This window comes from Anomaloglossus baeobatrachus, chromosome 11 (genome assembly GCF_048569485.1).
Source record: "Anomaloglossus baeobatrachus isolate aAnoBae1 chromosome 11, aAnoBae1.hap1, whole genome shotgun sequence".
In the NCBI taxonomy this organism is placed as follows: domain Eukaryota; kingdom Metazoa; phylum Chordata; class Amphibia; order Anura; family Aromobatidae; genus Anomaloglossus; species Anomaloglossus baeobatrachus.
In genome coordinates this window covers 57,642,214-57,669,239 of record NC_134363.1, presented here as the reverse complement: position 1 = coordinate 57,669,239, position 27,026 = coordinate 57,642,214, and the positions used below count along the sequence as shown (strand labels likewise).

At 45.6% G+C, this 27,026-nt stretch overlaps 1 protein-coding gene across 2 annotated transcripts in view; it reads right to left on the bottom strand.

The window, feature by feature from the left end:
* LILRB5 (leukocyte immunoglobulin like receptor B5) overlaps positions 1-27,026 on the bottom strand; it is a 103,225-nt gene that overhangs the window by 14,169 nt on the left and 62,030 nt on the right. The window contains exons 6-12 of one of the 2 annotated variants that reach the window (XM_075329421.1): positions 18,823-18,861; positions 17,056-17,085; positions 15,191-15,283; positions 13,861-13,944; positions 8,555-8,582; positions 6,622-6,668; positions 1,030-1,064 (exon numbers count right to left, since the gene is read on the bottom strand). In XM_075329421.1, the coding sequence (XP_075185536.1) occupies positions 1,030-1,064; positions 6,622-6,668; positions 8,555-8,582; positions 13,861-13,944; positions 15,191-15,283; positions 17,056-17,085; positions 18,823-18,861 (356 nt within the window). The remainder of the gene's footprint in view (positions 1-1,029; positions 1,065-6,621; positions 6,669-8,554; positions 8,583-13,860; positions 13,945-15,190; positions 15,284-17,055; positions 17,086-18,822; positions 18,862-27,026) is intronic. The other variant, XM_075329422.1, reaches the window with a different exon arrangement.

Here is a 27,026-nt window from a genome sequence, read left to right as displayed (position 1 = left end):
AGAGAGTGCACTCCCTCTCTCAGCCTCCTAAATGCTGCGATCACTATTGATTGTGGCATTTAGGTTGTTTAACAGACCGTGGTGGTGAGTGGACCAAGCTCCCTTCAGTGATCGTGTAGGCACAACTCAGGTGCCTCCTTGATTGGCACGACGTACCTATCCATCATCGGTTGGGAACCCCTATCCCACCATGATCTATGGATGCGTAAAGTGTCGTGAGATGGTTAAATACCTTCCGAATGGTCACCAAAGTCCATAATCCAAAACAAATACCACAGCTTCGCACAAATACCTCCTTAGAACCATCCCAAAGTGCACTAGAAAATACTTTTGAAAGACCAAGGTGCAGTACAAAATATCACCCCTGTATGGCCTAAAAAATACTAGAAAGTAGCTCAAAATACCTCCCGAGAAATAAACAGACATCCTCAGCAGCACCAAACAATTGACAGCTGCATTAGCATTCTTTTCCCCCTTTTCCTTGTATTCTTGCCCAAACAATTCTTCCTCACTGAGAACAATTTCCCCATTATTACCCCTTTCAGATTGTTAGGAGCATTGTTGATGTTCTCCCCATTACCTCGTCTATAGGTAATTTGTAGCCTGTAGATTGTTAAGAACCAACTCTCTGGATGCAAAACCTGCAGATCTATGGTTATTGGACCATATTGTCATTGTAGGTCCTTCATATATTCTTGCTTCAGCAACTGCACTGATAATGAAGGGTTGGCATTGTCAATGTAGTCCCTGTTTTGTATTTTATGCTTTCTACTCATGCCCACTTCTGATGAAAACTGGAAAAGGTCATTGTGTTGGGAAGGAGGATAGCTGTGATATCACTGATCACTGCTGGTTGCATCTATTGTGAATGGTGTATCCTATGTTATGTAATGTATGTACAGGTGTTGTCTGCACAGATAATGAGACTGCTGAAAAGTCTTCTGTAGAAAACAAGAAGTATGAGTTGAGTTGACTTATTGACTTAAACAATAGGTCCTTCTTTTCTGATGACATGTGGAGAATACTCACATCAGTAGTTGCTCTCAACTCCTCCACTGTACAGTCTGTAAAAATCAAACACAAAGAAAAACATTGAGACCAATACGTTCCATAAAATTAATTAGGATACAGGTTAATATTGTATTTCTAGTTCATTTCCTTTCCTGGCACAGCATGTTACAGATATAACTTTAAATCTAATGTTCGTATACAATTTGTGTAGAATGACTATGTAAATTAGGCCACATCCTACACAAATAGCTAATAGCATAGTGAGCAGTGACTGTATGGTTTGGGCAGTTTGTTACATTTATGGATTGCTAAAGCATATTATATTAAAAAAAAGTCATACATTTTAAATTAATTTCATGGACTTGATGGGGCTGGTGTACTTACATTGAAAATGAGTAAATACATTTAGGCTTAATTTTTTTTGTATTAGGCGGTAAAAGTTTCAAAAAGATTATATAGCCATTTTGATACGGATTTGAAAAGTAAGTAAACAGCAGGTCTAAGAGGTTAGGTATATCAATTATTGCAATGCAGCTTGTATTGTGAAATCTGGTGATAGATTGACTTTAAAGGGGTTGTCTAGGTTTAGGATGACAGAATGCATACTCTGTATATTACTGCAGACTTAAGAATTATCAGAACATGCTGTCAAGATGTTCTGGTGCCAGCGGCAAGAGTGGGCAGTGACGTGTCTGCAAGTATTTTACATAGTTATATTATTTTACATACTTTATTTACATTACATACTTCTGGCCACATTCCAACTAGACGTGCTCAGCCTCACTCAATACAAGTCAATGGAGAGAAGCTGACTAGATGGCAAATCACATACTTGCAGTCTTGTAACTGCCCGCTCTCACTGCCAGCACCGGAGAATCCTGACAGTATTCAGTGTGCATGCTATTGTCACGGGGTATGTAATGACAGGTGCCCCTAGGCTGGCCCTCAGACTAGAGTCCTTGTGCTTCAAAGAGGGGGGGAGCCAGCACTGCCTGAGAATGGTGTGCAAAAAAAAATGTTTTTGTGTAAATTCACAATTATTCCAACTGTACTATAATGCAAATTGAGATTTTTAGCAAATGATTGATCAATAATTTGAGCCGCCCCTCCCAACGTCAAGGCAAATCTCTATAGAGGGGTCCTACCTATATTAATATTTGCAATGTACCATATGGCTAACTAATTAAATTAAAAGCAGAACCATATTAAAGCAAACAGGGGCGGCTCAAATTATTGATCAATCATTTGCTAAAAATCTCAATTTTCATTATAGTACAGTTGGAATAATTGTGAATTTACACTAAAAAATATTTTTTTGTATGCCATTCTCAGGCAGTGCTGGCTCCCGCCCTCTCAGTTAGAGTCCTTGTGCTGTCCGTTATCTTAGAGGTAGATTTGATTGTAACCAGGTCTGAGCTTCCAGCGTCACCCTAAAGCTGGGTTTACACACTGCAACATCGCAAAGGACATCGCTGTAACGTCACCGGTTTTGTGACGTAACAGCGACCTCCCTAAGTCTCTGCTAAGTCTCTGGTGAGCGTTCAAACAGGCAAACCTGGCCAACAACACAACAGCGATCCGGACCTGCAGAGCGACCTAGCTGGTTGTTGGGGACGTTGATAAGCAGCCTTTTGAAAGGGAAGTTGCTAACAAAGTCGCTGCAAAGTCTTCACACACTGAAACTTCATGCTGCACAGCGGGAAACAAAGGACCTAGGAATGGTCCTGAACGATTTGTAACGATTACAACTTCACAGCAGGGGCCGGGTTGCTGATAGGTTTCAGACACTGCAACATCGCAAACAACATCGCTATTGCGTCACAAAACCGGTGACGTTACAGCGATGTCGTTTGAGATGTTGCAGTGTGTAAACCCAGCTTAACTCCTTTTCGAGCCCTGATCTTACTCTCCCTCTCCCACATCCTCGGGGCGGCCGGAAAACACAGACAAAACCCCACAAAAAGACATGGACAAGGGAGAATGGAAACTTATACACACTGCACTCATAACTCACAAGACAGACAATATGTGTATTGGGAAACAACGCAAAAGGGGGGTGTGAAGATGTAATTTACCCTCTCACTGTATATGCTGTACAGATTCCTATTTCAAGCTGGGTTCTTTGTCTTATTTGAACTACTTCTGTGTACATTTCTATTGTTGTAGGTAATCACCCCCTAAAATGCAAGGTTATATCCTCTTGAGGCACTTCCATCCCTGGGAGTAGGGGGAGGTGGGCCTAGAGTCCAACTAGTGTAAACTCTGGTTACCTGGGAGATTCTGGCAGAGTGAGCTGAAACTTGAAGAGAGCAGGAGCTCCAGCCTGTGTGGCTGTGGACACGGACGGAGCTAGGCCTGTGTGGCGGCCCGTGGGATTGTGTGGAACTCTTTGGACTACTGTAAGGACGATTGCTTTGTAATCCGGTCCGAGGATTGTCGGGAAGGGCCCCCGAATCTGTTTTACGTGGACTTATCGTGTGCTGTTACAGTGTTCTTGTGAATAAACCTGTTGGATCGTCCCTCGGCCTCGTCCATCCTTTGCTCTGTTGTACACCCCCGTCACAAACTGGTTGGCAGCGGCGGGATCAGAGCAGAAGAAATGGAGGACAACAGCCAATCGACGTCTGAAACCAGAACCTCAGGATACAGGAACTGGACTGTGGCGAGTCTACAAACAAAGGCCCGTGAATTAGGTGTCGGCTACAAAGGACTCTCTAAGGAGCAACTAATTGAGGCATTGGAACACGCTTGCCTGCAAGATGGCACCGAGGAACAATTTCCACAGCAAGGGGAGCAAAGACGGGAGCCGGAGGTGAATACCCAAAAAAGTCAATGGGTTGTGTGGTACAAGGAAAAGATGGCACTGCTTGGAGATGAGGCCACCATAGAAGATAAGAGGGAGGCCATGCGTGGAGCTGAAGAGAAGGAGCGCAGGATGGAGGAGATGGCATTGCTGGATAAGCAGCTCGCTGTGGAAGCCGCGAGAGGTTCCAGACAGACTGTAACTCCAGCACCCATCATGAGGGAACTTCCCAGGGTGTCCCGCAAAGACTTTAAGCCGTTTAATGAGGCTGCAGGCGACATTGAGGGCTTCTTCCAGGACTTTGAGCATCAGTGTCGATTAATGGAAGTCCCGGACAGGGAGCGTGTCCGGCATCTGGTTGGGCTCCTAGAGGGGGGAGCTGCTGAAGCCTATAGAGCTATGGACCCTCGGTGGAACTGTGAGTATGCGGATATTAAACAGACTATTCTAGAACATTATGCTGTGACCCCAGACACTTACAGGACTCAGTTCCGTGCTTTAGCATGTGATGGGGAAGTGTCTTTTAAGATATATGCTCATAGACTCAAACAAATATGTAATCGCTGGCTGGAGGCAGAGGAGGCCTTATCTTGGGAGACCTTCCTGCAGGTCATCCTAAAAGAACAATTCTTTGCCCAGTGCCCCGCTGAGATCCGGGAATGGGTGCGTGAGAGAAAACCAGCGACAGTGGAGGAAGCTGCTGCTCTCGCTGATGAGGCTCTCACCATCAAGCCTCAGTGGAGGGTTCTGTTGGAGGATGGAGAGACGCCTAACAGCTCCACAACACCGGATGCCCCCAGTTATTCTGTCCCCATTGTTCCCCATTCCTCTAAGCCACCACATGTTGATACCCGTGTTAATGTGCCTCCAGTTGCTTCTACTGCACTTTCTGGAATACGCCGGGGAGAGGAAGTAACAGAGCGCAGGTGTTATGTTTGTAGGCATCCCGGGCATTTGCAGGCCTCATGCCCAGCCAGGCCATGGAGGAATCATCCTCAAACCCCTACAGCACCTTCAGGTGGGAGCCGGCCTCCAAGTTCCCCTACCCCTTACCCAAGAGGACGCCTTGGATGGAGGGAGACCCAGCTCAGATGCTATCAATGTGGACAGCCAGGGCATCGGCAAGTCTCCTGCCCAGCTGTTCAAATGAGGACTGATCCTGCACCCAATCGGATTGTTAATTATTTACAGCCCAGTGCCATGGAGGAAGATGTGGCACCGTTATGTGAGGACTGGCCTAGTGACTCAGCCCCCCATGTTGCACCACCAGGAGTTTACGGGGTGCGACCCGCAGTTATGACGACTTCTGATCATCGAGGTAAGCACTTGCAGGAGGTTGTGCTGGATGGACAGAGACTTGTTGGATTTTGTGACTCGGGTGCTTTCCTCACACTGGCTGATCCCCGAGTGGTTCGGCCTGAGGCAATCCATAGAGGACCTGGGATTGTTATTGAACTGGCTGGTGGACAATGGAGGACTATTCCCACAGCCACTGTGGATCTGAACTTTGGTTTTGGGGTCAGGCGATGTGTGGTTGGGGTGATGGGTGGTCTGCCTGCAGCTGTTCTCCTGGGCAATGATGTGGGAGAGCTACGATGCCAATTCGTGGCTGCATGAAGCCACATGTAAGTAACGCTCTGCCTGTGTGTACTTAACCAGTGACCTGTAGAGGTCCCTAGTACGTACACAAGTTGGGAGGGGGAGGGATTGTGAAGATGTAATTTACCCTCTCACTGTATATGCTGTACAGATTCCTATTTAAAGCTGGGTTTTTTGTCTTATTTGAACTACTTCTGTGTACATTTCTATTGTTGTAGGTAATCACCCCCTAAAATGCAAGGTTATATCCTCTTGAGGCACTTCCATCCCTGGGAGTAGGGGGAGGTGGGCCTAGAGTCCAACTAGTGTAAACTCTGCTTACCTGGGAGATTCTGGCAGAGTGAGCTGAAACTTGAAGAGAGCAGGAGCTCCAGCCTGTGTGGCTGTGGACACGGACGGAGCTAGGCCTGTGTGGCGGCCCGTGGGATTGTGTGGAACTCTTTGGACTACTGTAAGGACGATTGCTTTGTAATCCGGTCCGAGGATTGTCGGGAAGGGCCCCCGAATCTGTTTTACGTGGACTTATCATCGTGTGCTGTTACAGTGTTCTTGTGAATAAACCTGTTGGATCGTCCCTCGGCCTCGTCCATCCTTTGCTCTGTTGTACACCCCCGTCACAGGGGGCAGTAACACACAATAGGGGAACAAACACACCACTCAGAAGCGCAACACGGATCACCATTATCAGGAAAATCACCAAGACCAGGATCGCTGGAGCTAAAGCTGACGCTATCATCAACACATACAGGAAGGAAGCCGTGCTATAAATAGGAAAGAAACAGCTTCATGAGGCAGTTAGTAACCTGAGCTCTTAGGTCCTGCTCACCAGTCAGCAGGAATTAACCCCTGCAGAGCTGAAGACCAGTGAACCTGAACCAGCCAACGCCCAGCTCTGGCTGAACAACACAGAAGCCTCAGATTGCTTGTCAGGCTCTGTGGTGTGAACAAAGTCCGACAACACTGTGTCAGAGTGTGTGCAGAGCTGAACATCACATGACAGCTATGGGAATTCAGAAGTCTGCAAGTACAGAGCAACTCCAGACTTTCATCCCAAACCTGGACAACCTCTTTAAGCAATGTCTTCCTTGAAGAAGGAGGACTCGTATAAAATTTAGAAGCAAGCAATGCAATTTTCTTCTTTTTAGGACTTTTCATTCCAGCAACAACCTTTTCCTGCAGATATTACTTGTTTTGCTTATCATACTTACATGCTGGCTCAATGATGCTTTCTGTTTGTTCATTTTCAGGAAGAATACTGGAAAACATATAAAAATTTTTTTTTAGAATGTGTACCCACCTTTCTGAATGTCCTTCCCACAGTCCAAATTGTGATCAAGATTTTTGAGCAGGGTAGGGTAAACTGTCTTGGTGGTCAAAGAGAAGAACTTTGCATATGCCCCTCCACTTAAGCGGGCTTTACACACTACGAGATCGCTACAGTGATCTCGTTGGGGTCACGGATTTTGTGATGCACATCCGCCTGCTGTAGCTATTTCGTTGTGTGTGACTCCTAGGAGCGATTTTGGATCGTTGCAAAAACGTCCAAAATCACTCCTCGTTGACATGGGGGTCCATTCCCAATTATCGCCTGTGTCGCTGGGGCGAAGTTGATCCTCGTTCCTGCGGCAGCACACATCACTACGTGTGACGCCGCAGGAACGAGGAACCTCTCCTTACCTGCCACACGCCAGCAATGAGGAAGGAAGGAGGTGGGCGGGATGTTCGTACCGCTCATCTCCGCCCCTCCGTTTTGTTTGGGCAGCCACTTACTGACGTCGCTGTGACGCCGAACGAACCGCCCCCTTAGAAAGGAGGCGGATCTCCGGTCACAGCGACGTCACTGAGAAGATAAGTAGTGTGACGCTGCCATAGCGATAATGTTCGCTACGGCAGCGATCTTCACATATCGGCATAACGATAGGGACGGGTGCTATCACGCTCGCCATCGCTAGCATTGGATAGCGATGTCGCAGCGTGTAAAACCACCCTTAGTCCTTTGATGTCCAACAAAAAAAGCAGCCCGATGGAGAATTAAAGGGAACCTGTCACCACTTTTTTGCCCTATAAGCTGCGGCCACCACCACTGGGTTCTTATAAACAGCATTCTAACATACTGTATATAGGAGCCCAAGCCGCTGTGACAACATAAAAAACACTTTATAATAATTGCCTAACGGTCGCGCTGTGGTGGATGAGGGCCTAATGGGCGTCTACATTGTCCGGAGCCAGCGCCTCCTCTTTTGGCCATCTTCGGCTTCTTTCTGAAGCCTGTGTGCATGACGCATCTACGTCATACACACTCGCCGGTCCTGCGCAGGCGCACTACAGTACTTTAATCTGCTGAGGGCAGATCAAAGTGCGCCTGCTCAGGACCTGAATGCCGGCGAGTGTGGATGACGTCGGACCCGTCATGCACCGCGGGTAGAGAAGAAATAGTACCAAGATGGCCGAAAGAGGCAGCTCCGGCACCGAACAATGGAGAAGCCCATTAGGCCCTCATCCATCACAGCGCGACCGTTAGGTAAGTATTATAAAGTGTCTTTTATGTTGTCACAGCGGCCTGGGCTCTTATATACAGCATGTTAGAATGATGTATATAAGAGCCCAGTAGTGGTGGCCGCAGCTTATAGTCCAAAAAAGTGGTGACAGGTTCCCTTTAAGCAGCCACCAACTATGCAATTTGCATATTTGGATGTATTATTGTTGCATTTAAAATTCCTTAGGTACACCTTGCATCTGGCTATTCATAACATTTGCAGCAGGTCGTAACAGCCAGAGAGGCTCTAAAAGTACTACAAACACTTGTTATGAAGTTAAATAATTCTAAGACTGGAGAAGTCATTAACAGTGGCAATTACGCACAAATTTGGTTAAACCACTTGCTATATTAGCTGTGATCTGCTATTAAAATTGATCTTCTTTTATTAATTTATTGGAAGAAGTTAAAATATTTTCCTAAAAAAATTATTTGCAATTTGCTTTTGATTGTATATCTGCCGGTGTAATGTTTATATAGTATCTCTTGTTCTGCTATACATTGCTACACGCTCAGACACATTTGCCAGTATAACCGTGGAACAGAATGTAAATGCAGCATATTATTATTAGATGAAATGATAAGTAAAGTAATGTCTTACATACCAGTTTGTCTCTGTTTTTGGTGATGTTCCTGTTGAAGAAACACATTTATGTTAAAAGTAATTGTCACATGCTTATTGCTTGTTCTTAATTGATATAAAAATGTTTTTCTGCGAAAGGAGAAGTGTTTTGACCAATGTTACAAGGTAGCTAATATAAGCAGAAGACATCTTATCTTCACAGGAAGGATAACACAGATAGCTGAGATCCTAGTTAAAGCTGCTGACACAGGATCTCAATATTAACAGTACATTGTAGAAAAACTCTGTTCATCCTCTTCCACCTCTCTGCGCAGTGACTACTGTTCATATCAAACCCTGTTCACACTATAGAGTCTGACAAGCAATCTGAGGCTTCAGAATTGTTCAGCCAGAACCGGACATCGGCTGATTCAGGTTCACTGGTCTTCAGCTCAGTTAATTCCTGCAGACTTGTAAGCAGGAACCAGGAGCTCAGGTTGCTAATTGCCACATGCAGCAGCCTCCTTCCTATTTAAGGCATGGTTTTCTTCCAGTATGGTCTAATGATAGATTCAGCATAGCTCCAGCGATCCTGGTCTTTGTGGTGAACCTGTTGATGGTGATCTGCGTTGCGATTTTGAGTGGTGTGGACATTCCCCATTGTGTATTTACTTCCCTCCCTTTTCTTTATTCACCTGTACACATATAGTCTCTTCTTTGTGTTTGAGTGCAGTGTGTACGAGTTTTCATTCTCCCTTGTCTGTGTTGTTTCTATTGAGTTTTGTTATTGTGTTTTCCGGCTCGCCCCAAGGGTAGGGGAGAGGGGGAGTAAGATAAGGGCTCGGACAGGAGTCAGGGTCACGATGGGGGCTCGGACCTGGCTGCCATCAAGCCTACCTCCGAAATATGGGACAGTGCAATGATTCGAGTCTGAGGGCCAGCATAGGGGCCCCTGTTCTATCATTACATACCTCATGACAATATCACAGTGCATGCATACTACAACCTCTTTTATTAGTCAAAGATATATTTTCTGTCTTAAGCTGGTGTCACACATAACGACGACGACAACGACATCGCTGCTACGTCACCATTTTCTGTGACGTTGCAGCGACGTCCCGTCGCTGTCGCTGTGTGTGACATCCAGCAACGACCTGGCCCCTGCTGTGAGGTCGCCGGTCGTTGCTGAATGTCCAGCTTCATTTTTTGGTCGTCACTCTCCCGCTGTGACACACACATCGCTGTGTGTGACAGCGAGAGAGCGACGAAATGAAGCGATCAGGAGCCGGCACTGGCAGCTGCGGTAAGCTGTAACCAGCGTAAACATCGGGTAACCAAGGGAAGACCTTTCCCTAGTTACCCGATGTTTACGCTGGTTACCAGCCTCAGCTCTTGCTGCCAGCGCCGGCTCCTGCACTGTGACATGTGGCTGCAGTACGCATCGGGTAATTAACCCGATGTATACTGTAGCAAGGAGAGCAAGGAGCCAGCGCTAAGCAGTGCGCGCGGCTCCTTGCTCTCTGCACTGTGACATGTAGCTGCAGCACACATCGGGTTAATTAACCCGATGTGTACTGTAGGAGAGCAAGGAGCCAGCGCTAAGCGCGGCTCCCTGCTCTCTGCACATGTATCACAGCGACGTTATGATCGCTGCTTCTGCTGTGTTTGACAGCTAAGCAGCGATCATAACAGCGACTTACAAGGTCGCTGTTACGTCACCGAAAATGGTGACGTAACAGCGACGTCGTTGTCGCTGTCGCTTAGTGTGACACCAGCTTTAGTGCCCTTTACGTCAGCTGACCCTGTGTCATGAGTGTGCCGAGTCATGACGTGGAGCCTGGGATCAGGAGGTCTCAGCATTAATCAATTGCAGGATCTCTGTTGAGTTCACTTAACTGTTGTCTCGCTGATGTACTTTCCTTTCTATGCTGACGGGGATAAGGACTCCGTCACTGCTGGTTGAAAATTCTCTTAGTCCTTATCCCATCTGCAATTTATGATTACCAGTGCCTTCCGCTATATTTACCCTCCCCGGGCTTCACTCCATGCTGGATATATAATTTCTATTCTTACCACAGTGAAGGAATTTTCTTCTGTTATGCAGAGGTGTTGCTCCTTTAGCAGCAGCTAAGCTACCTTCTGGAGAAAAGTTTAGAGCCCTTGTATATCTGTTGTCTTACTTGAGTTCCCTATGTGTTTCTTTGCTCTCCTGCCCCTTCACTCCCTTTCGGAGGGAGGGGGAACATCTGACTGAGTTGTTTTCAGAAGCTTAGCAAGGTACGAGATCCAGGTATCCCCACCTCTAGGAGTAATCTTGCGGACAGGGATTAGCCTAGGGATCCCTAGCTTGAGGGACAGCTCAGGTGCACATTAACCTAGCCATCTAACAGTTTTGGGGATGGCAAATTAGTAACTGTATTATCTGCATTGATACTATTATACAGGGTGATTCACTTACTATTTTACCTAGAAATATTGCTGTCACTTCTAAAATAGGATGATCTATTGTGCTAAAATTTGAACTGTACAAAATTTGGCTTATGAGAAACTGATGTTTTAACCCCTTCATGACCATATAATTTTCCATTTCTGCGCTTTTATTTTTTCCCCTCCCTTTCTTTCAAGAGAAATAACTATTTTATTTTTCTGTCCTCATAGTCATTTGAGAGCTTTTTTTTTTTTTTTTTTTTTAAGTATTGTATTTTTGAATAACATCATTAATTTTATCATGTAATGCACTAGAAAGCGGGAAAAAAAAAATCCAAGTGTGTTGAAATAGCAAAAAAATGCAGATGTTTTAGTTTTTTATTTGTTCTGTTGACTATATGGAAAAACTGAAAAGGCAGTATGATTTTCTAGGTCAGTACGAGTACATAGATACAAAAAAATGTATAGTTTTTTTAAGTGGTGACATTTTTTTTGAAAAAGTGTAAGAATTTTTTTTGCTTCTGTCACCATATTCCGTGACCCATAATATTTTAATTTTTCAGGATATGGGGCTTTTTGAGTTTTTATCTTTTGCGCCCTGAGCTGATTATTTTACTGATGCTATTTTGGGGTAGATTCGATATTTTGATTGCCACTTATTAAATTTTATTGCAATGTACCGTACCGATGGCCCAAAATATGTAATTCTGGCATTTTGACTATATTTCTCATTACAAGGTTTACCTATCAGATTAATTTATTTTATATTTTGATAGATTGTAAGTTAACAAATACAGTGATGCCAAATATAAGTATTTTTTTACTTTTTCCACACTTTTTATTGTATACCATAGTCCCCTTAGAGGACTTAAAGCTGCGATAGGCTGATCAATTATGCTATACAAAGTAGTGCATTAGCACTGCACTGTATAGCAGAAATGACAATCTCCTATAAATGTCACTCGCAAGCAGCGTTCATAGGAGGCTCATCATGACAGACACAGAGGTGGGATGGGAGCAGTGAACATCGTGCCCCTCTGCCATCACGTGTTAAATCCCCCTGTCAGAGATTGACAGAGAGATTTAATTGGATAACAGCCATAGACAGTTCTTCAATCCACCCATGGTCATTAGAGGCACATAATGGCTGATTAAATCAGCTGTCATGTGCAGGGAAAGATGTGGCTCGACGTGCAAGCCCGCATCAAAGGCAGGCACACGACCTTTGGTGTACCAGTATGTCAAAGTTCGCGAAGTGGATAATGCAGGTATTGAAAATGTCCACCGTTCCCATCAAACACAACTGCATGCACTGTTCCATATAGATGAATGTGTTTTGGAAGCCATCTCGGCTCATAGCATGAATTTCTCACTGTATGTTCTCTCGGAGTGCCCGTAATGTTTGTGGCTTGTTATAGTTTTCCAAAAGTTTTCACAATGAAAACATGCTCCTCCAAAGTGCTATAATTTTATGTTGTTAATAAATGAAGAAGGAAGTGGAGTGAAATGGAAGCACCAAACATAAACTAATGATGCTCAGAAAGGTGTGCAGAAAGTCTATCTTGTAGTGAAGATGACAAGTCAGCGAGACCACTTGGCGCAAAGATGTTTCTCATTCCTATCGCTGAGGTTCATTGCACTCTCATGTAGCGCCCCATGGGGCAGGTGGTTAACCTACTCGTTGCTGGGCTATTGCAAGTTGGGCAATGTCAAGGGTGGTCTTGCCTGGTTTTGTTGCCCCGAGGCGTGCAGTAAAAGGAAGGAAAGTGGGGCGATTGGGAAAATTTGTCGTGACGCCACCTGTGGTACTCGGCCAGGGATTAGCCGCTGCTGCAGAATTCCTTATCGGGGCAGGTGTTATGGCAGCCAGGATGGTTTCGTTCCCCACAGGCGGAGCCGGCGCCGGGTGGATGACGAGGGTAGTAGTCCACGGGAGTGCCGACGCGTGGGGTGCCGGCAAAGACAGGGATGACACAGGGGGCTGCGGTTCAAAGTTCTCTTTACTCACAGATCGTAAGGTGCCCCGGAGGTGCCACTCTCTACCGCGATGGGCCTCAGTCGGTCCCGGGTAAATCAGAGGCGTCTGTGGCGTGTGAGACCTCCCTTCCCTGCGCTTGGTTGTGGATCCCTGTGGCATGAAGTGGCTTGGGGACCCTAGTGTCTCTGTTAAGTGTCCCGTCCTGTATGCAGGTGGTGTGGATGTTCGCCGCGGGGCCTGGCTGCAATCCCGACCCCGGATGCTATGTGTCACTGTGCTCCGGGAAAATGGTTGGTGGGCGATGGGACTTCAAATCCCCATCCCCTGCAGATTCTGCCAGATAACATAAAGTATAATCTGCCCTAGGGCATCTGCACCCTGTCAGTGCTGGCACTGTGGGAACAGTTAGGCTCGACCTCCAGCTACCATGTTCTCCTCTGTCTCACCATCTCTACCGGTTGCCTCTCGCCCTCTTCCAGTTTGCCCGGTTCTAGCTAAGAAATGCTCTCAAGCACTCTCTCTTAGCGACTGTGTTGTTCAGAGTCTCAGACTATTCTCACTAGAAAATGGTTGTGTGTTCCCACTCCCTGAGTGCAGCCCCCACCTATGAAGTGACTCATAGTGGCTGTTACCCTGGTAACTGGGAATTCCCCAGGCTCTCTGGCCTCCTGTGTGAAAACCAGTGGTTAACCTCTTCTTACCCAGAATGAGCACTATATCTTAAAAGAGATGCAGTCCCCTGTGGTGACCGAAGTCCCAGGGGCACCACACTCACTTCTCATGAACCAAAATATATACAGTCCAAATTTCTGTGAATTTTAGAAGTTACAGCAATTTTTCCTTAGAATAAAGGAAAGAAAAAAAGAAGAGAACAACGGGGCGCCAAATCTAAGTGTAGATGTATGGAAACACAGATTGTATGATCATACGAATTTTACACTCACCGTGCAGATTTCTTCTGTTTTCGCTAGTATGATCCGTGTAGTGGATCAACTCTCTTATTAATCCTCCAGTATGCAGCACGAATCCTCGGGAAAAACAATGAGAGTCCTGAACGGGTGCTCCCACGTGGGTAATGGAGTAAAGACAAAATCCCTTTCGGCGCTTCCGGAGGATAAATGGATTATCAGTGCAAGTTTGCAACAACTTCAAGAACAAGAGTTTATTAAGGGTTCAATAAAAAACGGACAATTACGGACTGTCCTTGAAGTTGTTGCAAACTTGCACTGATAATCCATTTATCCTCCGGAAGCGCCGAAAGGGATTTTGTCTTTACTCCAGCAATTTTTCCTTGTAAAGTAGCGACTGAATCACTCTGTATATATATAAAATATACCATTCTGTGTTGAGCATACACAAATTGTAGAGTATTACTGAAATCAAGGGAATTCTAATTTTTTGGCAAAGATCTCAAAATCCACAACATTCTTTCACATTATGGGGTACTAGGAAATTCCAAATCACACCTCTGATGTGCAATGATCTCTCTCAGCTCACGGACCACTCCTGCTGGTGATACTTCTGCTTCCTCTAATGTCACACAATGACAGAGCAGTTCTCTCTTCCTTTCTACTCTGTAGATTGTTCATAACTTGCAAAATCATGTTGATTAAGAGCCGTTTCCCTTCTGCGTTAGGCTGAGCTAATTGTTGTGAGCGAAATACACTCCTTCTATACCTCTTGAACTCCAAATTAGTAAGATTTTTTTACGAGCGCTCAGGAAATCAATAGAGCACACGCCAATTCTCCTTTATTAGTACATGTGACCAGTTTATATAAGGTCAGAGACAAAGTAAAAGTCCCCACTGAACTATGAACCAATAAGACCAGTAGAGATGTGACCGGAAATGTGAAACTACCCCCCGACCATCAGTGTTAGCTGAATCCTATGACATCTTTACCTATAAGACAAGATGGACACAATGAGAACAAAATGGATTCTATTCCATTGTCAATCAACATGATGTCCGCAGTGCAGAGCGGAAGAGAATGAACTTCTCTGTCGATGTGACATCACAGGAAGCAGGAGAATCGCCAGCCAAAGTGGTGCATGACCACTCAGAGGCAAAGCCAGACAAGATTGTCGGATGCCAGAACAGGCAGGTATTTAACAACTAACTGTCTAAAAGTGCTTCCACCTATAGATAAAAAAAGTCTCAGAGAAACACTAAGTAAATCTAAACCCCCCCAAAAATGTTTTGGGGTAACTGCAGTTTAATAATAAAATTACATTCTAATACTGTTTTGTACATTATTGTAGTGCTCATTACTTACTTTTTTTCCTCATGACGTACAGCAAGATTACAACGAGGATTAAACAGAGGAAACCACCAGCAGCAGCACCCGCAACAGCGGGAATCAAAGCACCTGAAGAAAATAAAAATGACAAATAATAATGAAAAATTGTATAATGTCATGCAGTCAGAAAATAACTGAATGTAAAAGATTAGACCTAAATCTATAGTGAGTCTTACTTTTGTAACAAATATAAAATTTTAATCTCTGAACATGAACAATGTCTGTACAATTGGTTTTTTTTATCCAGCTGCTTCTATTTACACTGGACTTGGTTTTAAATGGTGAATGTAGTTTGTTTTTCTTCTTTAAATTTTACACCGATCAGCATGCTCCCACAGTTAGCCACACTGGGGAGCGGGACCCGACTAGTTTTATGCTACTGGGACCAACAAAGACGTGAACTAAGTGCCAGGAGGAAGGTCACAGATCACCAGGCAACACCATCGGGGACGGGACCCAAACTAGCTCCCCTCAGCGGCAGCGGTGTCCAGAACTTTGGTTTATCCAGTTGTTGGTGTCAGCTTTATGGACTGTGGGAGTACGAAAGTGTCCCTCTTCGCTCTCCACAGCACCCCCCAGCTCCCATCACCGAGTCCCGGGGCATCCCCCCTACCCGCCCCCAGGTACTCCCAACGGCAGCGGTGGTACTCCGCATTATCACACACCATGGGTGGAGTCGCGAACTCTACACATAACCTCCTGTAAATACCCCCTTCATTTGAATGGCCGCACGACCCCCGGGTCCAGACGCCCCTCGATCCACCGCGGATCTGGATCTGAGCAGCCCGGCTGCTGACACAGGGGCGGCATAATCACATTAATGTGATTTATTACTAGAGATACGAGGGGTACTAAAGTAAGTAGAGGCTACCCACACTGCTGTCCATCCTGTCTATCTGATGTAATACTGCAGATACAGGGTACTGAGGTAAGAAGAGGCTGCTCACACTGCTGTCCACCCTGTCTATCTGATGTAAAACTGGAGATACCAGGATACTGAGGTAAGAGGAGGCTGCTCACACTGCTGTCCACCATGTTCTCCTGATCTAATACTAGAGATACCAGGAGTACGGAGATAAGAAGAGACTGCTCATATTAATCTGATTTATTACTAGTGATATCAGGGGTAGTAAGGTAAGAAGAGGTTGCTCACACTGCTGTCTATCCTCTCTATCTGATCTAATACTGATATTTGTAGCAGTGATACTGTAACAGTTAATGTTGTAGTCTGGAAATACTCCTAATACCCTTTTAATGTAAATGTAAGTGTCCATTAAAACAATTGTTATGACTACATGAGAAAAATGAAATTAACAAAAACAAACAAAAACAACCTCCAATAAACCTAAAAATCTTGCTTTAGCCCAGACCACAGTGACCTCCCCACCTTGACTTTCAAAGACTGTAAATACCCATGTAAAATGTAATTGAGTGACCATTTTTGCAACTAATAAAAATAGAACATTTTTTTGGTTTTCACATTTTTCCCAATATAAAAAGGCAGGAAATAGAAAAAAACATTTGCATACTAAAATTTATAGTTAACATGTATGAAAAAATGTAAGTCAGAAGAGCTAGCTTAACATGTCAATAGTATGGTCCGGGCTTACAATCTGCATATGTTCAGGAGTTTTTCTAACTTCTTTTTTTTTGTAAGGTATGCAGTCCTAAAGGCGAGTTACAGTGAGCACTCTTAGTTTAGAAAAGTATTTCACTAATGTCGTGGAGAAAGAAATACAGTTTATCAGAGGTGGTGATTAGTCACATTTTCTTTTGATGTTTAAGATTCCTTTGTACTTTGTGTCATTAGACAGCATCTCTTTGCTTGCTTAACCACTTACCTTTGGCAAAACCTTCTGTTTCGTCTTCACCTACAACATCCAGAAACAAATTTAGAAGAGAAATTTTAAAGAAAAACAGTCAGTATCCAAGAAAATTGAAATGTTTCTTTCATATATTGTTATTCTTGAAAAATGCAAATTAGTAATCAAGTTGATCCTTCTTTTTTGTGGTATCTAAAAGCTCAAAAATAAAATGTAAAATTTAAAAAATAAATAGAAAAATGAATTACAATTAATTTTAATTAGAAAGCCCAGATACAATATTGTTAACTCCTTCCATGCTTTAAGTTTATGCACACAAATGTTTTTGTCACCCGGACCTTGTTCATGGCCTGTTAGGAGTGGTGTGTTTGATGCTCCTCAGAGAGGCTGACAGCAAGACGGCTAATGTGATCAAGGTCCAGGAGGACTGAAACTGTGGTCATTTTGTAAAATAATTATTTGCAACTGAGGAATGCCGTGATCTTTTATATATTATTCTTATATGTATAGTGTTGCCTGAATAGTTCATTTGATGGTTAAGAATCTGGTGGCCATGATCTCTAAAGAATATCTATTGTATAATAGAGGTTATTCTATTGGATCTACAGGTTTACAATAATTTACAAAATCAAACTAAAATATTTTTCCCTAGACACAAGAGATGTTAAAGCTAATTTTAGCGGAAAAGTCCAATAGGACAGATCTGATAACAGTGTAATGGTAAAACTATTTGCCAACTCTGTTGGAAAGCATAAAAATGTGTATAGACAGTGTCTGATCTAAGTGACCGACCTGACCAGGTCCTGTCTGGTCAGAGAATGGGTCATGATTAGAGATGAGCGGACCCATTGACGTTCGGTTCAGCGGGTTCAGATGGATTTTAGACAGCATTCAGTTTGGGACCCAGACTTGACCTGAACGCAATGGAAGTCACTAATTGGGCAGTTTGGGTCTCCTGCACACACACAGCCAGCCTTAAACAGATCATTTCCGGGAGAGGGTGGGTGGTGTTTTACCATTTTTGTTTGGTGCACACTACATCCGATCACTCTGTTGTTACCCCCAGTGCAAGTCGATCAAACACTGCAAGCGACTCACACTGGGCTGAGACTGAGCGTACCCGAGCACAGCGATGCTCACACAAGTAGTTTGCATATGTAAAGCATCTGAACTCTGAACCCTAATTCTGTTTTGTTTTAAAGACTGTTTGGTATGAACACCAAACATCGAATCTTGGGTTTGTCAATCTCTAGTCTTGGTTAGAAATGAGCAGACCCATGGAAGTTTGGGTTTTGCGAGTTAAGCGAAACTTTGGAAACAGTTCTCTTCTGGAGCTAAATTTGACCCGGACTCCAAAGAAAGCATTGATTGGGCAGTTTGTTCCTCCGCCCACACTCAGCCAGCCATAAGTGAAGTACTTCTGAGGGAGTGTGGGAGGATTTTTTCATATCTTTTTTTGTACACACTACATCCAATCACACTGATGTTACCCCCAGAGCGAGCTGTTCAAACACTGCAAGTGGCCTGCACTGGGGTTGAGCACTGAGCGCTACCGGGCACAGCGATGGTCGATCGAGTGGCTTGCATATGTACAGCACCAGAACTTTGAGCTCGAACACTGATTTTTTTGCAAAGTCCATGTTCAGTACGACCGCCGAACTTAACTTTTCAGGTTCGCTCATCTCTATCAGTGTTTAGTCAGATTTTCCTTGGATATTTAAGGTTCCTTTGTACTATGTTTGTGTCGTTAAACAGCATCTCTTTTTTGCTTAACTAACCACTTACTGTTGGTAGAGTCTTCCCTTTCGTCTCCACCTCCAAAATCTAGAAATAGAAATTGGAAGAGAAATTTTAAAGAAAAATAGTCAGTATCCAAGAAAATAGAAAAGTTTCTTTCATGTTTTGTTACTTTTGAAAAATGCATATGAGTTAACATGTTGGCCCTTCTTTTTTGTGGCAGTGTTTTCTCTAAAGTATGTGGAAAATGTCTTTTTTGTACTTCTGTTTCTACATAAATTTATACCAAATTTCCCTTTTCTTAGGCCTGTTTCACACATCAGTGATAAGCACATATGTTTTTCACTGACCTGTAAAAAATGCATAAGTCCCTCTGTGTGCCGTGATTTACTGCACACATGGGTTGTCCATGTGCTATCCATGATCCGTGTCCATCATCCGTGATAGCACATGGACGTATACTCACCTATTCCCACTCCTGCTGTCCGTGGTGCTGAACTCTTCGGCTCTGCAGTGTATCCGGCCACCACTGCAGATACTTCTAGATTGCGGTGTCGTGCATAACTGAATATGCATGACCATAACGAGTTGGCTCGGAAGCAGCAGCCAGGTGAGGATCGCGAAAACATCACTGCAGAAGGTGAGTATAAAATGCTTTTTATTTTCAATGTCCATGTTTTCCTGGTAAGTGTTTCATGGATCACACCATAGTGTGATGGATAGTTTCATGGATCACACCATAGTGACATCAGTGATGCCAGAAAAAATGGACATGTCTCCGTGCGGAGCACACGGACACGCATGTGCGCTACACGAAAACACATCAGTGAGAAATCACTGATGTGTTGCAGACCTATTGATATTAATGGGTCTGTGTATGGCTGTGATTCTGGTACGTATAAAAACTAGCACATACCAGAATCACTGATGTGTGAAACAAGCCTTAGGGGAATCCATCACATGACTAAATTCCAATGTTTAGGTCTTAATGAGCCATTATGGCTATATGTAAAGGGTACAGTAGCCTTCTATAGTCTAGAGTAGAGAACATGGTGGGTTGATCCAATAAACTGAAATTTTGAATATAACCTTCTTAAAATGTGATAAAGTCTCTATTGGGAAGGTAATGATTTGTTTGAAGACTTTATAAATGTTCTGCGTTTACACACAGACTCTTGAGGTGAAAGCGTATTCTGGAAAGTTGTACCAATGTGAACCCTGGGCCACCACAAAGTCTGTGCTTTCTATAGTAGAATATAGTAGAGTATGGTTTGTACTCTGGGTGGATTGTGAAGCTCAGTGGTAGCATGGATTTTCCAACAAAAATATATCAAAGACCATGTATTTTTCATGTAATATTGGAGATACCAGAAGTTGCAGAGAGAAAATATCATTATTGATCTTGCAGGGAGAAAATATCATTATTGATCTTTCATCATAACATATTCAAGGGTAGCACTCTTTAAAAAATGGCCAACTTTTTGGTTTTCATCAACAGTCTTCATGACCAGTTAGGAGCAATGCGTTAGATACTCCATGAAGGGGCTAAAAGCAAGATGGCCAATGTGATCAAGGTCCAGGAGGACCAAAACTTTGGCCATATTGCAAAGTGTCGTACCCTTGAATATAGCCTGTTGACAGACCAATAAATATTTTCTTCTTTACAGCTAAAGGAATTTACAATGAGAAAAATGAAACAAAAAAAAAGCAAAAAAGCAATCTCCAATAAACAAAAAAAAATATCCTGTTCTTAGCCCAAACCACAGTTGCCTCCTCACTAGTGATGAGCGAGTATGCTTGTTACTACTCGGTACTCGCACGAGTATCACTGTACTCGGGCTACTCGGCGGGGACCGAGTAATCTCGCGATACTCATGCTGTACTCGTGGTCTTCATCCCTGCATGTTGGCGCTCTTTTGAGAGCCAGCCCTCATGCAGGGATTGGCTGGCAGACCACTGCAATGCCACAGCGCTGTTAGTTGTGGAATTGCAGTGATTGGCCGGCCTGCACAGCGTGACCGAGCCTTTATACCGGCGGGCGCGCTGTGCTCTGCACACAGCCATCCAGACAGTCAGTGCAGGGAGAGTGTTGCTGCTTCAGGGAAAGGTTTGCGGCCCTTTATAGCTATTTTCGTAGCAGGGCTGCAAACAGTGTGACCAGAAGTCCTTCTTAGGACTATTATAGTTGTATACAGGCAGGCAGGGTATAGCCAGGTCGGAGTACAGTAGCAGAGTCCTTCTCAGGACTATTGTTGCTGTATACAGGCAGGGTATAGCCAGGTCGGAATACAAGCTAGTGATCAGAAGAGTCCTTGTCAGGACTATTATAGCAGTATACAGGCAGGCAGGCAGGGTATATAGCCATTCCTAGTGGTGACCGTATACCAGCCTTCATCATCATATCTGGGGCTGGTGTACACAGTCTAAAACAGTCCAGATAGTGTCAGACTTCTCAGTAATTGTCGCTCCTAAAAACCTGTTAGGTTCTTAGTGCGTCCGTGCTTGCATTTAAAAACCGCACGTGTGTGCCTGTCGGTGGCAGCGTACAGGTGCACGTTTTGCACAAACTATTATATAACGCACAAGTCTAGTGAATAATACACGTCAGTCAGCAGTGTCTGATAGTGTCAGACTTCTCAGTAATTGTCGCTCCTAAAAACCTGTTAGGTTCTTAGTGTGTCCGTGCTTGCATTTAAAAACCGCACGTGTGTGCCTGTCGGTGGCAGCGTACAGGTGCACGTTTTGCACAAACTATTATATAACGCACAAGTCTAGTGAATAATACACGTCAGTCAGCAGTGTCTGATAGTGTCAGACTTCTCAGTAATTGTCGCTCCTAAAAACCTGTTAGGTTCTTAGTGCGTCCGTGCTTGCATTTAAAAACCGCACGTGTGTGCCTGTCGGTGGCAGCGTACAGGTGCACGTTTTGCACAAACTATTATATAACGCACAAGTCTAGTGAATAATACACGTCAGTCAGCAGTGTCTGATAGTGTCAGACTTCTCAGTAATTGTCGCTCCTAAAAACCTGTTAGGTTCTTAGTGCGTCCGTGCTTGCATTTAAAAACCGCACGTGTGTGCCTGTCGGTGGCAGCGTACAGGTGCACGATTTGCACAAACTATTATATAACGCACAAGTCTAGTGTATAATACACGTCAGTCAGCAGTGTCTGATAGTGTCAGACTTCTCAGTAATTGTCGCTCCTAAAAACCTGTTAGGTTCTTAGTGCGTCCGTGCTTGCATTTAAAAACCGCACGTGTGTGCCTGTCAGTGGCAGCGTACAGGTGCACGATTTGCACAAACTCGGATATAACGCACAAGTCTAGTGAATACACGTCAGCACAGCATTGCAAAATGCGCAAGGGCGTTGGCAAGGAACAAGGAAGTGGACATGATGGTGGTGCAGGCAGAGGCCGAGGTCGTGGGCAAGCTCTAATTTCGCCACAACAAAGGGCCACATCTAGTCGCTCGCACGTCCTGTCCCAAATTCTTGGGGACCGCAGCAGTACACCGCTCTTGAACCAAGACCAGTGTCAACAGGTTGTTAGTTGGATAGCGGATAATGCTTCCAGTCAGATTGGCACCACCACAAACACTCTGTCTTCCACACGGTCAAGTGTCAGTAGCCGTGATACTGCACCGCACATTTCAGAACCTGATCCTCCTTCCTACCACAAGGCTGAGTACACGTCCTCGGACATTACTGATCCCACACTTGGACACTCGGAAGAGCTGTTCACATTTCCATTCGCATATTCTGGCCTCTCGCCAGCTCCTGTTGAAGTGGGTCATGAGGAGATCGTATGTACAGATGCCCAAATATTTGAGCAGCCACGTTCTCACGAAGTTGGCAACGTGTCTCAACAAGGGGTGGACGATGATGAGACACAATTGTCAGGAAGTCAGGAGGAGGAGCAGGGTGCGGAAGAGGAAGACGACGTGGTGGATGATCCAGTAACTGACCCAACCTGGCAGGAGGATATGCAGAGCGAGGACAGCAGTGCACAGGGGGAGGGAGGCGTAGCATCCCAACAGGCAGTAAGAAGCAGGGTGGTGGCTCCAGGCAGAAGTCAGGCAACCGTTCCCCGGAACAACAAAACGACACAAGGTGCCTGTACAAATGTTAGGTCTTCCCGAGTCTGGCAGTTTTTTAAGTTGGCTCCAGATGATTCTAAAAAGGCCATTTGCAACACCTGCCGTGCCAGCATCAGCAGGGGTACCAAAACTAGCAGCCTGACCACCACCAGCATGATCAGGCACATGTCAGCCAAGCACCCGACTTTGTGGGAAGTACAACAGAGTCGAGGAGCAGTGCTTGCTGATGTCACTGCTACGTCTTTGCTTGTTGTGCATGCGAGCCAATCCCCTGTCCATGCTGCCTGCGAACAAGCCTCCTCCGGTCCTGCACCTGCAGTTGCCTACGCAGAAATAACACCATTATCAAGCACGTCCTTGTCCCAGCGCAGCGTTCAGTTATCCATTCAGCAAACCTTTGAACGCAGGCGCAAATACACGGCCAACGCCCCACATGCCACAGTTCTAAATGCTAACATTTCACGACTGCTTGCGCTGGAAATGTTGCCTTTTAGGCTGGTGGAGACAGAAGCATTCCGCGACCTGATGGCGGCAGCTGTCCCACGTTACTCGGTCCCCAGCCGCCACTATTTCTCCCGGTGTGCCGTCCCCGCATTGCATAACCACATGTCACAAAACATCACACGTGCCCTGAACAACGCTGTTTCAGCCAAAGTCCACCTAACCACAGACACGTGGACAAGTGCTTGTGGGCAAGGCCGCTACATCTCGTTGACGGCACACTGGGTTAATATTGTGGAAGCTGGGACCCAGTCTGAGCGAGGGACGGAACACGTCCTTCCCACACCAAGGTTTGCAGGCCCTACCTCAGTCAGGGTTTCACCCACAATCTACAGCTCCGGAATGTCATGCTCTTCAGCCTCCTCCTCCTCCTGTGCATCCTCATCCACTTTACCCTCCACACCAGTCCCAAGCTGGAAGCACTGCAGCACTGCCTCGGCGAAGCGGCAACAGGCTGTGCTGAAGCTAATCTGCATAGGTGACAAACCCCACAATGCAGAAGAGGTGTGGACAGCTCTGAAACAGCAGGCAGATCACTGGCTCACACCTCTGAACCTAAAGCCAGGAAAGGTCGTGTGTGACAATGGCCGGAACCTGGTGGCGGCTTTGAGGCGAGGCCAGCTGACACATGTTCCATGCGCGGCCCATGTGCTCAACCTCGTGGTTCAGCGGTTTCTAAAGTCATACCCAGAGCTGTCTGATCTGCTGGTAAAAGTTCGCCGCCTGTCTGCACATTTTCGAAAGTCACCTACTGCTTCAGCCGGCCTTGCCGGCTTTCAGCGCCGTTTGCATCTTCCGGCTCACAGACTGGTGTGTGATGTCCCCACGCGTTGGAATTCAACTCTGCACATGTTGGTCAGGATATGTGAGCAGAAGAGGGCAGTTGTTGAGTACCTGCATCACCTAAGCCGCCGGGAAATGGGTCAAACTCCACACATAACACCTGAGGAGTGGAGATGGATGTCAGACCTATGTACCATCCTCCAAAACTTTGAGGACTCCACCAAGATGGTGAGTGGTGATGACGCCATTATTAGCGTCACCATACCACTTCTCTGCCTTCTAAAATGGTCTCTGCTCAAAAACAAACATGATGCATTGCAGGCGGAGCGCGATGAGTTGCAGCAAGAAACAGTAGTGGGTGTGGGTGATAACACACAGCCCAGCCTCGTCTCATCACAACGTGCAGTGGAGGACTATGACGAGGAGGAGGATGAAGACATGGAGCAACTCTCTGGCCAAATTGAGGATATGACATGCACACCAGTCATATCCTCGGTTCAGCGTGGCTGGCCAGAGGACAGGGTAGATGAGGAGGAGGAGGAGGAGGAGGACAGCATGTTCAGTCATCGTGTTGGTCAGGATACTGAAGTACTGGCTGTTAAGAGTCTGGCGCACATGACTGACTTTATGGTAAGCTGCCTGTCTCGTGACCCTCGCGTTAAGAACATCTTGGCCGACAATCATTACTGGTTGGTAACACTGTTAGACCCACGCTACAAGGAGAACTTTATGTCTCTTATTCCCGAGGCGGAGAGGTCAACCAAAATGCAGCAGTTCCGGAAGGCCATAGTCACGGAAGTAGGCAAAGCATTCCCCTCACAAAACGCTAGCGGCATAGGTCAGGAATCAGTGGACAACCAAGGCGTACAGCCGAGAGAGGCACAAGTCCAATCCGCCAGAGGTAGGGGAACAGTCTTTAAGATGTGGGACAGTTTTCTCAGCCCCTCACGTACCACAGCCCCTGAGGTGCGGGGTAGTGCCACAAGAAAGCCTAAGTTTGCCCAGATGCTCAAGGAGTACCTTGCAGATCGAACAACTGTACTCCGACATTCCTCTGTGCCTTACAATTATTGGGTATCCAAGGTGGACACTTGGCATGAATTGGCTCTCTACGCCTTGGAAGTCCTGGCCTGCCCTGCCTCTAGCGTTTTGTCAGAGCGTGTTTTTAGTGCCGCAGGTGGAATCATTACAGATAAACGCACCCGCCTGTCAACTGAAAATGCTGACAGGCTGACTCTGATCAAGATGAACAAGGGTTGGATTGGGCCAGACTTCACCACACCACCAGCAAATGAGAGCGGAATTTAAAGTTTGAAACGGGAATTTGCCATGTACCTCCACTCACCCATGGGTACACACTTCTGGACTTTGGCTAATCGCTGGACTGCTCCTCCTTCTCCTCACGCGCCACCATGATGACCGTTACAATAGTTAGGCCTTTGTTTCAGGTATACCCCCAGTGGTAAATTTTTTCGCCCATTCTTTCAGAATGGACATTACAACGACAGGAGACCCGCTCCTTTGCAATGGGAACAATGTTTTGAGGCCCTCATGCACGTCTCTATCCAGGGACAATGTGGAGCCTCCCAATTTTTGGCTGCCCTGCCAAAGGGCTATACTACAATAGACCCACTTTCTTACAATGGGCACTTCAGGTTTACAGGCCCTCATGCACGTCTCTATCCAGGGACAACGTGGAGCCTGTGGAGACACGGGGCTCAGTGGGCGCTCTCGTCCACTAAAACCCGCCGCCTTTAGAAAGACAGCGTGGCTCAGGGCTCATCCCAACTGAACGCCGGCCTCCCTAACCGTGGGCGTAACACTACTCAGACAACACAGGGTGAGGGAACCACAATAATTAGACTTTATTGGATCCCCAAACAATTAACGGCACATAACGCATAACCAGCAAAACACACAAATGTAACAGGCAACAGAGTCTCACCCTTCCACTGGCTCACCAGGGATTTAGAATGTCCATGCCTCACAGGTTCCAAGCTGTCTGAGGTCTGCAAAGTCTGCAACAGGTGACTGAACTGTCCCAACCTGAGTGTCCTCCTTAGGTAGTCCTGGTTTGATGTTAAAATCCTGGCAGCCGGAGTCGAAATCCCTAGGCTGTGGATATGGTCTCCAACCGGATCCGGAGTCCCTAGATTGAAGCCATAAGATGTCCTGATCCTCCAGTCAGCTCCAAAGAGCTTAGACTGAATCCCTCCACCATCAACAACCTGGTGGCTTAAAGAAGTCCTCTCTTATAGCCACAGCCCTCCCCCTGGACACACTGCGTCCTCATCCATTGGTTGGACAAGATTGCTTTTCCCATTGGACGAATTTCAAGCTACATGGACAATGCTCATTCAAATGATGTGCTTAGAAAGGCTGAGGGTGTACATGTAAACTGGGAGCCACTGACTAGACAATGGCTACTAAGGTAATTACATTATCAATACACAACTACAATACAATGGTTACTGGAAATGTCTGGAGAACAATAGTCTAGCTTTCAGTGGCCAACACAATTACATTGAGTCAACAAGAGTCTTGTAAAAACAATGAGGGACTTCTCCCCCATCTATAGACAATCTATCATGCTGTCTGGCTGGATTTTAAGAAACGTTAACCCATGAGAGTCCATGTCGTCACAAAGCCTCCCAATTTTTGGCTGCCCTGCCAAAGGGCTATACTACAATACACCCACTTCCTGACAATGGACACTTCAGGTTTACAGGCCCTCATGCACGTCTCTATCCAGAGACAACGTGGAGCCTCCCAATTTTTGGCTGCCCTGCCAAAGGGCTATACTACAATAGACCCACTTCCTTACAATGGGCACTTCAGGTTTACAGGCCCTCATGCACATCTCTATCCAGGG